At 43.7% G+C, this 14,769-nt stretch overlaps 1 protein-coding gene across 1 annotated transcript in view; it reads left to right on the top strand.

Annotated features, from left to right (window-relative positions):
* Positions 1–14,769, top strand: part of Bmper (BMP binding endothelial regulator) — a 222,671-nt gene that overhangs the window by 115,777 nt on the left and 92,125 nt on the right. The window contains exons 8-12 of the mRNA XM_013035143.1: positions 160–259; positions 5,776–5,885; positions 8,355–8,495; positions 10,518–10,622; positions 13,522–13,567. Coding sequence (XP_012890597.1) covers positions 160–259; positions 5,776–5,885; positions 8,355–8,495; positions 10,518–10,622; positions 13,522–13,567 — 502 coding nt within the window. The remainder of the gene's footprint in view (positions 1–159; positions 260–5,775; positions 5,886–8,354; positions 8,496–10,517; positions 10,623–13,521; positions 13,568–14,769) is intronic.

Genomic DNA, 14,769 nt, shown 5'->3' on the forward strand with positions numbered 1-14,769 from the left:
GGGGGTGGAAATGACTTCCAAGGTCCTGTACACACCGCCTAGGGACCTGAGACTCAGAAAGCCCTCACACCGGTTCCAGGTATCTAGCTTATGTAACCCATATGCATTGACTTTTCTAAATGTGCTTTTTTTTTTCTTTCTTTCTCTTTCTTTTCTCAGGGAGGCAGGACACAGTGCGTGAGAGAAGTCTGCCCCATTCTCTCTTGTCCCCAGCACCTTAGTCACACCCCCCCAGGACAGTGCTGCCCCAAGTGTTTGGGTGAGTGACTATTTTCAGGTCAAAGAACGACACAATGTCTTCAGGTTTCTGTACATGGTTTTCATGGGGTTCTTAAGTTTATGTACATGGCTGCTTGGGGTTCTGGTGCTTTACCCACTTCCTAGCTTGTTAGAGACCATTGATCTTTCTATTTCTTGGAGGGGAAGGTGTGGGCAGGGTGTGGCTCCCATGTGTAGCTGCTCATCTTTGTTTGCGGGATCATCTCTGAGAGCTGGGCACAGAACTGGGCAGACACGTGCCATTGGTGGGGAGCATATGTTTTCATAGCATGCGAAGTAAACAAAGGCAGGAATGTGGCCTACTGAAGCATGCAGGATATTATGGCAGATTTGGAAGGAGCAGGTCTGATATTCTACAGGAAGAGGGTGACAGTGTTCAGTACAGACTTGGCATATCTGTGCATACTTTGTATGCCTTTTCTTATTTAATATTCTCGAGAAGCAGTGAATCGTGTAGACCTCCTCATGTTAAGTTGGTGCTGGTACCACATCATACCGTGCAGGCAGGCTCCCCTAGGATCTCCAAGAATGCTGAGGGTACCCCTTATCACTTCCAGCTATGGATTTTACCTCCTGCCATTTCTCTTGGTCTTTTCTTTTTTTCTGCCAGTCCTTTGGCTTGAACTCAGGACCTGGGCATTAAGCCCTGAGCTTCTTTTGCTCAAGGATAGTATTTTACCACTTCCTGCCTGGGTTGGCTTTGAACCACAGTCTTTAGATCTCAGCCTCCTGAGTTGCTAGGATTATAGGCATGATCCACTGGAGCCCAGCTTGGCCTTAGTTTTGTTCTCTCTCTCTCTCTGTCTCTGTCTGTCTGTCTGTTTCTCTCTCATTTTAACATTAATTTATCCTGTCCGTGACCTCCCACCCTTAATTCTTTTTGTGTATGTTGGGTGGATCAAGGTTTATGTAGAAGATTTGACTGGAGGTTTTCAGCAAATGAGAGTGATTATTATACAGAGAAGGCTAATGAACATCATGAAATGGAATCTCAAGCTCCCTGGTTTTTCTCTTCATTTTCTGCTGTTGGGAGAACTTTCTCTGGTTGTCTTTCCTGTTAGTCACCCTCAACACCCTTCTCCACAGTCTTTTCTCCTTCCTCCAATTCCAGAGTGCCAAGTTGATTTAGTTTTCTCATTGGCAGATGATCACAGCCATACCTTGAAGTCTGATTTCTTTTTATAACCAAATGGGCAAAGTAAGGCATTTTGTTAAAGTAAGATAGTTTTCTTCTCTTTTGAAATTCTACTGTCATTATGACTAATAGTGTTTACCTTTCCTGTTATGCACACACACACACACACACACACACACACACAATTCAAGCAAACATGGAATAGTTAGAAGAGCAAAGAGTTGTTTAGATACACCTGATTAAAGACATTTCCACACATGTGTGCTTTCAAATATGTGTGGGTTTGTTCTCCTGCAATGTGTTGAGCTAGAATGGTAGGAATCACCCTCTCTGGGTGCTGGTGGAGGCGTGGGGAGGGACAGGAAGTGGCATCTGGACCTGGCTCCATAGATAACTTGGCTTGATTAATGCTTTGAAGCTGAAGCCCAGGACATGCACAATCAGCTTAAGTTTCCGGCGTGAGTGATGACTGTTGTATTGAATGCAGGTTTTGCTGACTGTTTGTGGTTGTGAGAAGGGACTACACAAGGAATGGTCAGTTTTGGGAAACTTGAAATTCATAATTCCCCTGAGTAAAACCTTTTGGGCTTGGACTCAGCCTCCACGGCATGAAATGGGAATGGCTAATGTTAGGCTGCCCACTATGTCTCCAAACCACTCTCTCGAATGTTTTATCTTCTGCTGGGCTGTGGTGACTCAGATTAAGGTAAGACGTGGTGCTCTGTGGTGGTTAAAAAAAAAAAAAAACACACACACCCACACAACAAAAGACAGAAAAAAGAAAAACAAACTCCAGGATGCTTTCTAGATGTGAAAATCTTTGTCTAATTAGATGTTGGCTGATTAGGTGTTGATTTTTTTTTCTTCTTAAAATTTTCCTTGACCTAGATTTTTAAGAGCTGAAGGCAGAACTCAGGGCAATTGCTCTTCCACTGAGCTAAATCCCCAACCGTATCTGTATATAACATACCTCTCCCTTTAAAAAAAAATCAAAACATTCTCTTGATAGTCTGATTTTCAGTGGAGAGTCTCATCAAACATCAGAGTACACAGAGTAACAACCAACTTTTCCCTCAGTGTGATCAGACCAGGGGTCTTATGTCAACCCTCACAATGGTAACGGTTATCAACTGTCGTTTATTGGGAGTCAGACACTTGGCTAAGAGCTTCATGGCCATAATTTTAGTCAGGGATTATTGAAGCTTTTGATTACTTTTGTTCAGGGGATTAAAAAAATTCAAGTCAGTTCATCCACCAATCAGTGGATCAATCACCTGGGGATTAAAAAAATTCAAGTCAGTTCATCAATTAATCAGTGGATCAATCAGCTGACCACTGGTCATTGTCCATCCATTCATTCAGTCCTCTGTCCACCTATACAGTAATTTTAGGACACATATGATATAGAAAGTTCTTGGGGCTGGGAAGATGGTAGAGCACTTACCTTGCAGGCATGAGGCCCTGGGTGTGATTCCTCAGCACCACATAAGCAAAAAGAAAAAAGCAGGAAGTGGCGCTGTGGCTCAAGTGGTAGAGCACTAAACTTGAGCTGAAGAGCTGAGGGATAGCGCCCAGGCCCAGAGTTCAGGCCCCACGACCGGATCCCAAAGAAAAAAATAAAAGAAAGTTCTCTTTCCACTGTGGGAGGAAAGGAAGGGTGCCATATAGTCTACGAGGTGAAGGAACCTCTGGGGACAAAATGCAGATCCCAGATCTCCACCATACAAAAGAGATAATTTTGATTGTGGAGAAAGAAAGGCTTCACACAGAGCTTTATATCTATTTATTTATTTTTCTGTCATTTGTCAAAAAAGTATTTGAGGTCATTTAGAAAATAGTTGTAACAGATGTAGATAAAATGTAGGAAAAAGACAATCATGTCAAAATTGAAAAATTTACTTAATTGAAGCAGAGCTACTTTGACTTCTTTAAAATCAGAAGAGAATAATGTTTAATTAGTGAAAAATGAAATCATGGTTATTTTTATAATAAGTACCAAAAAAATTGCTAGGGACATTTCTTATATCTTATTGTCCTAAGACTCAGCATGCTTTTGGCCAAAGTGATTAGAATTAGAGGGGGAAAATCCATGTGATTTGAGGCGCACAGAGCTTCCCAACAGTTCAGACAACCTTGAAGGGGTTTCCTAGAGGGATATTTAGGGACAGAGTGAATTTTGTATTTTATTGGTAATCCTCTCATTCAGTTTATATATAAGCTCTCATGGAAAGGAAGAGTCTTAGGACTTGAGAGTGTACATATCAGCCAAACTGTGTGGGTTGTGATATGAACAATCATTTTGCTAGAAAATATTTTGATTGTGTACCTTCATATTTACTCCTTCATAAGAAAATAGATGGAGGTGATGATATTGTAAGGTGACATTGCTGACCCATATTATGAATGCAGTGAGTGGGGCCTGGAAAAATCATACTCAAGGTCATTAAGGAGTTCAAAGTGTAATTCATTGTTACCTCTTGAGGACAAGCACCCAAGTGAAGGTTTCTGCATCTGTACTGGGCCTTGAACTTTACTGATAAGCAGAGAACATTTTTCCTCACTCCCAAAATTGGTATTTTCAACAACTCTTGATTGTAAGCATAGCCTTTAGTTTATGTTTATAGATAATTGGAGCCTTTTATTGGGCCTACTGATTAGGCTATGTTGCTATTAATCTTATTTTTCAAGAGGAAAGAGAAGGGTGGATATGAATTTAATTAGTGATCGTGAATCATTGGTTTCTAAGTCTTTTTTTTTTTTTTGGTTGGTCATGGGACTTGAACTCTGGGCCTGAGTACTGTCCCTCAGCTCTTCAGCTCAAGACTTGCATTCTACCACTTGAGCCACAGCGCCACTTCTGGTTTTCTGGTGGTTAATTGGAGATAAGAGTCTCATGGGCTTTCCTGCCATGGCTGGCTTTGAACCATGATTCTCAGATCTCAGCCTCCTGAGTATCTAGGATTACAGGTGTGAACCACCTGATTTCCTGTGTTTCAGGGAATAAACTCAACTATTGAAAGAGAGAGAGAAATTGGATCTCACACTTTGGGATTGCTCTCCTTCCTTCCTTCCTTCCTTCCTTCCTTCCCTCCTTCCCTCCTCCCTCCCTCCCTCCCTCCCTGCCTCCCTCCTTCCCCCCTCCCTCCTTTCTTTCTTTCTTTCTTTCTCTCTCTCTCTCTTTTCTTTTTTTAAAAAATTTTTTTGGCCTTTTTGGTCATCAGTCATGTGAGGAAGAAACCAAGCTAACTCTGCAGAGATATTAGGTTCATAAAAGATTGGACATTTGGCAGGTAGCGTTAGATTCTTCCTCCACATATGCTGTGAGTTATATCTTTGTGCAATTTCTTTATTGAGACTCTGTGTGAACTTGTTCAGGCCTCAATGAGTTAGCTAATAAATAACAGAAATGTATTTCTCATTGTTCTGGAAGCTGGGACATCCAAGATCAAAGTGCTTTCAGAGTCTTGTGTGTAGTGAGGGCCCAAATTTAGCCCTAGATGTACTAAGTCTTTATATGATGGAAAAGGTAGCAAAGTCTTTCCTGGGCTTTTTTCTTCAGGGCACTAATCCCATTGATGAGGATGAATTCACCCTTGTGACCTAATCACTGCTTAAAGGCCCAATACTATCTAGTAATATCTAATGCTATCTAACACTATGTAATAATGACACTGATTCTATCTAGTACTGTCTAATACTATATAGTACCAACACTATCTAATAATCTCTAGTACTATCTAATACTATCACATTGGTGATGAGGCTGCCACAGACATTTGTGGGCAAACAAATGTTTAGAGCATAGCAAATATGAATTCCTTAGTCCTTCCTTCCCCTCCCTCTCTCCCTCCCCCTCCACTCTTCCTTTTCCTTCTTCTTGCTAATTTTAACTATTGAGTTATCTTGACTTTTTTTTAACCTCTAGCTACCAACCATTAATACCTACTTTGGGGGATAAACATGACACCCTCAAAGAAGTATTATATGACCTCCTTATTGTCACAGTTCCTGGTTGGCTTGTTTCTAGAACTTACCATGTTGATGAACTAAAGTAATCTTGTATGAGATTATCTTCTCAGTGGACTGTGAGCCTCTGGAGGGCAGCTTTGGTCTAAGATCTCTTGGTTGGTTATGCTGGACATGTGATAATGACTTGTTGAAACTATAAGGTTAATGATGAAATCTGCTTTTCTATACAGTAGCTAGGAGTTTTCTGGCCATGTCTGATCAGTGCTCTGATTATGCTCACGAGATTCACCTGGTCTTGTGAGAATGTTGAAGAGTTCTGTGTTACAGTTGTTGAGGATACAATAGGACATCCCTGGCTTGTGCCTTGCTTACCCAGTGTTGTCTTTCTGCAGGTCAGAGGAAAGTGTTTGATCTTCCTTCTGGGAGCTGCCTATTTCGAAGTGATGTCTATGACAATGGATCCTCATTTGTCTATGATAACTGTACCACATGTACATGCAGGGTAAGTTGCTGGGGGTGTGGCCTATGGTGAGAGGGGTTAGGGCTATGATGGAATTAAGGTTATAGAACTGCTATGATGGTGTTTTATTTAGGGGGTGGGGAATATTCGTGAGCCATTTAACAAGTAAAGTCATATTCAAAGTCACACAGAGGACACATATTATGAGTCACTGCCATCTTCTGGGACCAACAAGTTAGGGCTTGATGATGAGGTCCAATCTCATAGGGACTGCATGCAGATCCTCTAACGTCAAACAAGGACCCAAGGCTGTGTGCTCTGTGACTAATTATGTAAGATGAATTCTGTACCACACCTGGTGGTAGAAATAGCTTTAATTGCACTTATGAGCAGAAAAAGTTATAGATTTATTGCTCATCACAAAGATAAACCTGGCTGTTAGAGAAGGGAGTATTTATGTCCTTTGTATCGAGCAAGTGTGACCAAAATTGAACCATCATTGCTTACTTTTCTCAGAAAAGCAGCCGAAAGTTTAATTCTTGATGAGGGAAGGATCTAACTGCTGCAGAAGTTGAATAGAGCATACACCACACATTCGTTGAGTGTACTTATGCAGTGGATTATATTTAACACCTAAAAGATGGGCATTCATCACAGAGAGCTTTGGGAATCTCTCATTAGTGAGTTAACCCAGACATTTATGTGACATGAATATCAAATAATTTTTCTTGGTGGTGGTGAAGATGGTTGTTTCTCATAGCTTAGGAGAGGGAGAGGAACTATGGGCAGTGACGGTAGGAGTCGGTAGCTTGGCTTTGTTGAGGAGCACACTCCACCTCAGAGTGTGGTCAGGGACCCCGTGCTCCCCAGCTCTGATTGCTAAGAAATTCCCAGTCCTAAGAATGTCTTCCTGAGGTGCTTTGTCCTGCCCTGAACATGCACCAACTCCCTGTGTGGGACATGGCCTCCATCCCCAGGGCTTCTCCTTCACACCATGAACTTCCTGAGTGTGCACAGGGGAGCCCCGGGCCTCTGCTGATGCACACTGCAGTCCTGATCTCAGGGCATCAGGTGACCAGTGAGTGGGCACTAGTCACGCACGGATCACTCGGGGGTCTCAAGGCCTCTGTGTGAGATGATAGAGCCAGGCGTTCCTTGTACTTGGGAAGATCTGCAATTAATCGTTTCCCTGAAAGCGTGGTTTTATCAGAGCACAAATTCACAGCCGTCTTGGGGGAGAATGGGTGCTCCAAGCATCAGACAGTACTAATTTGGGGCAGTCGATCTTATTTTCTGCCTGCTCAGCACTTTCTCTCTCCAGAATCTCCATCCAGTGCCTTCCATGATTTCCAGGGCAGGTGCAGGAAGCCTAGTTTTCTGAGCACAGTCTTTGGTCTTTGTTCAGATTTGATGATCTCTCTGCTTGTAGTCCCCAATTTTATTAGCCACCTTTGCTTCACCCACAACCACCCATCTTGGAGGCCACCTTCTCCAGGAATCCGCAGTCTTTTAATGCCTTTGCACTCGTATTTGCTGTTTTAATTAATTGCCTTTTATTTGTGTACAAGGCTACCTCTCTTGCACCTTGAGGGCAGACATGCTTCATCCATCTCGATATTCTCATTGCCTAACACAATGCTAGGCACATAGTCCCACAGATGAGTATTTGTGTAAATGGATCTCATGCGTGTCTATCTGAGTGGCATATGTGTGTGCCTTCACATATGCCTGGGAAATCTACAGTTAAATGTGCATCATTTGAGAATTAGTGAATGTCCTTTCATTCCAACTAGGAATCAAGAGACATAGCTTGACAAAAGATTGTGGGATTTTTTTCCTTACGATTTATGAGTTGTTTTATGATCATTTCTTTGTGTTTTGCATTTTACATATTAGCTGTATGTGAGACTGAGAGATGAGAGGTAGAATATCACTTGTTTAAGTTGTCACCCCAGAGGTTAAACAGCCTTGTCAAGGTCATATCTCCTGTGGGAGGATTTAGAACTCAGGTTCCAGTTTTAGAATCACTCATTCCCTTCCTTTGTGAGCATGGGCAATTTCATCTTGGGGGTAGATAGCCTTTAATCTTTACTCTTTGTTCAAGCTTGTCTGCCTTTAAGTTAAACTCTGAAGGGCATCATAAGATGAAAGAAGAGACCTGAGAAGGGCATGTTCATGTATAATGAACAAGGACAAGGGAAATGGGCTGGTCTAGAGTGAGCTGAGCTTTCTTGCCACACACTGGCAAGAGATGACCAGCGACATGAGATGAAGTTACCGAACCCTTGGAAGGCTGGACATACGGCTCATGCTGGCTATGGCTCTCTCATAGTCTAGTGTATGTTAACCAACAAATACATTTTGAAGTGCATGCAAGGTTTATAGCAGCACATTAAAATGTGGCATGAGAGAGGAAGGTTTAGAGCCGTCAGCTATGGGTTGGGAAGGGAGGGCCAGCTGTGCTACTTTGTAGAGCATCTCCCTTCATTTGCAATATGCTTGGGCCCCCAGGACTCCACTGTGGTGTGTAAGAAGAAATGTACCCACTCTGGCAGCTGTGCCAGAGGTGAGGAGGCCTGCTGTGAAGAATGCTTGCTACGAGTGCCCCCGGAAGATGTAAAAGTGTGCAAGTTCGGCAACAAGATTTTCCGGGTATGTCATGAGGCAAGCTCTTTGGAGCCTTGAACTAATGTGATTATTGAAAGGTTCCTGCCATCGAGCAGATACATGTGTGGCTGTCACATCTTTGTTTCTAGCACAGTATCATCTATACTGCTGCATTTAGAATCTAGGACAAAGGAAGGCAGAGAAGCAACGGTGTGAGAAATGTGTTTCCTTGGCTTTATGCTCACGTACATATGGAAGGTCTGCACTGTATTATTTCTTTTTCTAAATGTGGCCAGCCAGTGACTAGGGCTACACTATTGTCATGGCCAAGGTGCCCGCCTGTGCCTAGAAGCACCTCATTTAGTTGAGGACTCTGGTTCTTCTCATTGAGACAATGGCTCATGTCAAGAGGTTGATATGTTCAGAAGCATTTAATGAAGACTGCTTGTGGGGAGAATGTTTGCCGTTGGGAAGATGTTCCTGTAGAGTACTGCAGAGTACTGAGCAAAAGGGAGAAAGTACCTTCAAGAGTCCCCTGTGGCCATCCACTACCTTCCCACATGTTTTATTGGGTCTTACCATCCCACCTGGGAAGCTGGGCAGTGACCATGTAACCTGGGCCTCCCATCTCCCATCGCATTTGTTCTCTCAGAGGGAGACAGCTACTGCATCCACATGTGCCTTCGCAGCACACCTCGACAGATCGAGACCCTTGGCAGTGAGTCGGACCTGGAAGCCCCTCAGACCTTCTATTATAGGACATAGACACAGATGGTGGTGAGGTTTAGGTTCTCAGAGCGTCTGTAAGCAGCTGTGACCCACCACACCTGGCAACATGCCCCATGCAGTGCTGCCATTCTCTTTACACAAAGTTGTCTCTTGTCTCCAGAAGACCATCACAAAGTAGCCGCCCCTAAGGACGATTTCTTTTTCTTTTTTTTTTTTACAAAGCACTTTTATGTCACCATGTAAAAGAATCTTCTTAGCTAGTGACCAGAGCTTGAGATAGTTACAGAGACACAGTGGTCTGGAAATGTACGCTCAGCGTTGAAAGCACCTAGTTTCCTTTGAACATAGATTCAGGCAGGTCATTCTCACCTGAATAGCACGCCAGGATGCTCCTAAAGAGTGCAGGAAGAAGAGGATGAGGAAGAGGGTACCACAAGCCCAAGGAAGGGATTCTTGGTTTGTCTTCAGGCCCCATTTGGTTGTTTGTGGGTGCTATTTTCAGCCCACAAGCATGGAGGCACCTCTGTCTCTCTGTCTCTGTCTCTGTCTCTTTCTCTCTCTGTCTCCTTTTCCCTCTCTCCCTCTCTTCTGTCCTGGCTCAGCACTGAGCAATTGCAGATCACAAATCCAATGAGCCCAAGGAATTCCTCAAGAAAGTCTGAGCAAGGTATTAGTCTTGGAAATATGTGCCAAAGTGCTACCATTCTTTGTGGTGAACATGGGAGAGAGCCAGGCAGGCAGGCAGGCCGGCTGTCCCGGTGCTCCGTGGCTATTCTGTCTGGGCTCTGATCACATGTTTGTCTGAGTCATGGAAGTCAATTTGAGTTAGCCTCAGTTCTTTTCCTGACCAGTGTGGACTAGTACCCTGGCACATCTGAGAATAAGCAATTCTACCTGTGATATCTCAGTTAGTAGCTGGCGCCTGTAATGACCCAGCATTTTAGTCCTGTGCAGAAGAGAGAAGTGAGAGTTTTGTTACTGCATCACATTGTTGTGTCATACATACTGTCTTCTACATGTGAAAGAACTTGTGCATTAAGAAGGAGCAAACAACCAGGGCTTGGTTAGACACAGTATAATTCTCCTTATGCCCTGGGAGGTGGGGTACACACACACACACACACACACACACACACACACACACACACACACACACACACACACTCATCTTGAAATCCTCCCTGATCTTGATGTCAACTTGATAGCACATAGATGGGCACTTCTGATTGGTTGTTTCTAAGCTGGCATTGACATGTTCCGCTTGCAAAGTGATCACAGCTGATTGGCTTAGACCCTGCCGCTGTGGCTGACTGCAGATTTCTGTGCTGTGTCTCGAAGGATGGAGAGATGTGGTCCTCAGTGAACTGCACCATCTGCGCTTGCGTGAAAGGCAGGACAGAGTGCCGCAAGAAGCAGTGTGTCCCTGTCAGCAGCTGCCCACAGGTAAAGTTGGGATGTGGGTGGTCTTCCTCCTTGCCTAGTGTCCTGTCACATGACATCTCAGAACACAGAATCAGAGCCCCAAGTTTCCCAGTCCTGATGAGCCACATGTCCGAGGTCCTTTTTTTATTCTCGCAGTCCTCACCCAGAGTCTAGCCTTCTGAAAATACCTTTTGTCCCCTATCTCTTCTTGCCATCTCCCAAATTTTCTTTTTTTAACGATACTGGGATTTGAACTCAGGGATTCACATTTGATCCACAGTTGCTCTACCGCGTGAGCCATGCCCCATCCTATTTTCTTTTCTGTGTTTTTTGGATAGAGTCTTAACATTTTTGCCCGAGGCTAGCCTGAATGGTGTGATTCTCCCACCTATATTTTCTAGTGGCTGGGCTTATAGACATGAGTGATACCCAGATTATTGGTTGAGATAGGGTCCTATTCATTTTTATTCCCAAGCTGTCCTCAAACCTTGATCTACCCAATGTCAACTTCTCTAGTAGCTGGGATTACAGATGTGAAACAGTGCTCTAGGCATCCAATTCCTTTTAAACTAATCTCCAACTCCATTGCCTAGATCTACTCTCATTTTCTTTTGCTGCTTTTTCCAATTATAGTCACCTTTTGTGTTTTCCTCCCTTTCTCCTTATAGTCAAAGTAATATGTGCTTGTTTATTACTAAATACGTTCAAAAGGCTTTTCCTGTCTGGTGCTACTTGCTTTGCTGGAGTTTTCTCTCTAACCCTGGCTCCATCGTTGGAAATAGCATCCTTGTAGAAAAATCTCTTTGAAAAACCCTAGCCCTGCACATTGAATAAAGCCACTATTATCTGGTAAAGCCCTAGTCTCATTGAATTCATCTCAGCAACTCAAAACCTTTCAAGGTTTGTGCGTTTTGGGAACATGTCAAACCTATTTAATACCTTCCAGTGAACAGGGAAAAAAAATACAGATCCATAGATTTAGGACATGCCCTCTTTCTCTGGTAAAGAGAACCTTTAATTTTATTCACATCTGTTATTATTATAAAGAAAAAGTTGCGTTTTTTTTCTTAGCACCGAATAAGGCACAGAAAACAACAGCTGTTGCCATTGCACAACTGAATAAAAGGGTGAGAGGAAAAGAAAAAGGACCCTAATTAGTCTTGTTTTAAAAAGCCTCAGACATAAAACTGAAAACCTTCCCATATTTAAGAAAAAGGAGAGATACAATAAGTCGACTTGAACATGGCCTGCTTATAAATATTCATTGGGAAAAATGGGATCGCATTATTTATGCCAGTCCTCCGGGAGCCCTGGCTGCTAATGAACTCTCTGAGCACATGTTAGCAATAACGGGTTCCCCTATTCCACAAGACAAAAACAGGAAGCCGTGCCAAGCTGGTGGCTCAAGTAATTCCCAGGCCTCCACAGGCCTCGGCAGGATGCCGTGGCCTTTCCCGCTTCCCTGCGCTCTGCCCCTTGCAGCAGGGTCTGTGGTTTTTCTGGTCCTTTGGCTGCGGGAGGTCAAGTGCTTTCCTGAGCCACAGTCTCTTTGGTGTTCTGTCTTTCTGGGCTGTGTCTGGGCCAGGTGCATCCCCCTCCCAAAGCTCTCCCCTCAGCCTTACCTTCTCCATCCACCCCCACATCTTGTTGAGGCTTGTTAGCACCCTGGCCTGGCTCCCGCCTCCCGCCTCGGGGACCACCTTCCTGGTTCTAGGCAGCTTTCCAACCTTCCTCCAGCTCACTTCACACTTTTCCCTCGCAGAGGCCAGCATGGGGGTCTTCCAGAGACTTCCACTCTGCTATGGAAATCCTCTCAAAAGCTGATGTAGTCTCTGTGCTACCTGGCCTGGGAAAACAGAGAGAGAGAGAGAGACAGACAGACAGACAGAGACAGAATCAGTCAAAGAGGGAGAGACAGACACAGAGAACACAATGGAGGAGGAAAATAAAGAGAAAGGATCTGAGAGAAAAAGGAGAAAGAAGAGAGAGAAAGAATCAGTGAGAAAGAGGAGAAAGGAGAGTGATGGAAGGAAGGAAGGAAGAAAGGAAGGAAGGAAGGAAGGAAGGAAGGAAGGAAGGAAGGAAGATAAGTGATGTGATGTAGGTAAAGGCATGATTCCCAAGTATATCATGGAAAAATCACTCTGCATGTCTGAACTCCCTCTCAGCTTCATAGTCTTTGATGGTACAACAAAGACTTACTATGGGTAACATCCACATTCTGGAAGAAGAAATTGGACTGAATTTGATCTGTCAAACACTGTATTTATAGACTGGATGAGTTCAGGGCTGGGATACAGGTTCTGGTTTAGTTTCCACGAGCAAAGACAGAAGGAAGAGGCTGCTGGGCAAGGCCGCCCTGCCTGCAGGCAGCCTGTAGTTCCCTGTGACCAGGTGGGCTTGCACTTGATCTCTACAGAGATGGATTTGAATATCAGTGAAAGGGTCCTTGAGTGTCCCCAGCTTTCTTTCTCTTTTCTTTGTGTGTGTGTGTGTGTGTGTGTGTGTGTGTGTGTGTGTGTGTGTGTGCGTGCGTGCATGCATGCATGTGCGTGGGAAGGGTGAGGGGCCTAAACTCAGGGCCTGGGCATTTTCCCTAAGCTTTTTTTATTCTAAGCTCTCATTCTGAGCTACAGTGCCACTTCCCCCACCTTTCTTCTATGTGAGAAAAATCACACTACTATGTCATTTGGGATCTTGTTGTTTGTCAGGGAATAAAAACAGGGAAGAGTTCTAAATGTCTTTACCTGGCCATGCAACCTGATAGTTCACATATCTTATTTTCAACATCACCATCTGCACCTTGAGTTCAAGTACAACTTGATTTCATTGCTGTGCCTGGCATTCGATTAAAAAAAAAAACTGTCTGTAGCACATTCTGTTCCTTTGTACTAACCTTTTGTTTTTTTCTTCTAATTAGGGTAAAATTCTCAACCGAAAAGGCTGCTGTCCCATTTGCACTGAAAGTAAGTTCATTCTTTTGGAAATGTGCTATTTGTATTAGTTTGGCATTTTGTGTGCCGATGAGAAAAACAGTGTTGTAAGTTTTCAGCATATTTTTGACTCTGCAGGGAAAAGATGGGAGGGGGAGGGGGTAGGGGGGAGGTCTCTCACCTCCCTGGGGACTTGGCACATCCGCTGCTAGCTCTAACTATGGTGATATGGCGATACAGGGGGAGCTTTTCCTCCAAATTCATCCTTAGGAGAAATCAGGGGGACAAATAGTGTGATGAGGTTTTCAAGAAGACCAGATAATTTAATGCATGTTTTAAACTGCTAATATCATTTGTAATCTTAGTGGCTGAGAAGCAAGGAGCCAGTAAAAGCAAATATCTCTAATCTGCGGGGAGGGTTCTCCTTCTCCTTATGAAACAAACAGCTGTGTCCCTGTCCCCCCCCCCCACCCCACATCTCACCTGCCTTCCCCATCCCACATGACTAGCACCCAGAGAGAAAGCAAGAGGCTGATGGTGCGGCTGCCTCCTGCTATGGTTCACAGAGTTCTGGAAGGTTCTGTCTAAACGTGATCTCATCTGAAAGCCACCTGTGACTGTGCTAGTCTTCTCAGGGATGGAGGAGAGCAGCAGGTTTCATTCAGATGCTACGCGTGGACGGAGGCCTGCATCCATTAGCAAGTTGCCTTTTCAGTCCTCAAATTCATGTAGCTTTGAGATAACTTTCTGAAGTAGGGCACCGAAAGAAGGGTATTAGTAATGCATAGCCAGATTAGTTCCGATGTATGATAAACAGGATCAGCCAGGCCAGGAAATCTATTAGAAAGTATTTTATGAGGCAGTCTGACTTGGAGGAGCAGATTTGCATAGCAATCGAAACCACATGGGAGCATGTTTGCTCTCCCATTTATCTAAAATCAGAGTTTATATTGCTTGAAGTAATCCTGTTTTATTTTCCCTTTGATTGGTTCGAACTTTCAGACAGTAGTGTAGAGGATCATTGTTTGTATGATTTACAGAAAACATATATAAATTGATTATTAGTATCTGTTGCTATTATCTACTATATGGCTAGTATGTTATTTATTATCAGTAGGCAGATATGCAATGGGTTTCAACATGTCATTTTATAAGTGTGATGCATCTTGAACAGTGAGAGAGCTATGAAACAAGTAGACACTAGAAGAAAGTGCTGGTGGAATGCACAAAAAATT

Source organism: Dipodomys ordii, unplaced genomic scaffold (assembly GCF_000151885.1).
Source record: "Dipodomys ordii isolate 6190 unplaced genomic scaffold, Dord_2.0 Scaffold205, whole genome shotgun sequence".
NCBI classification, from domain to species: Eukaryota; Metazoa; Chordata; class Mammalia; order Rodentia; family Heteromyidae; genus Dipodomys; species Dipodomys ordii.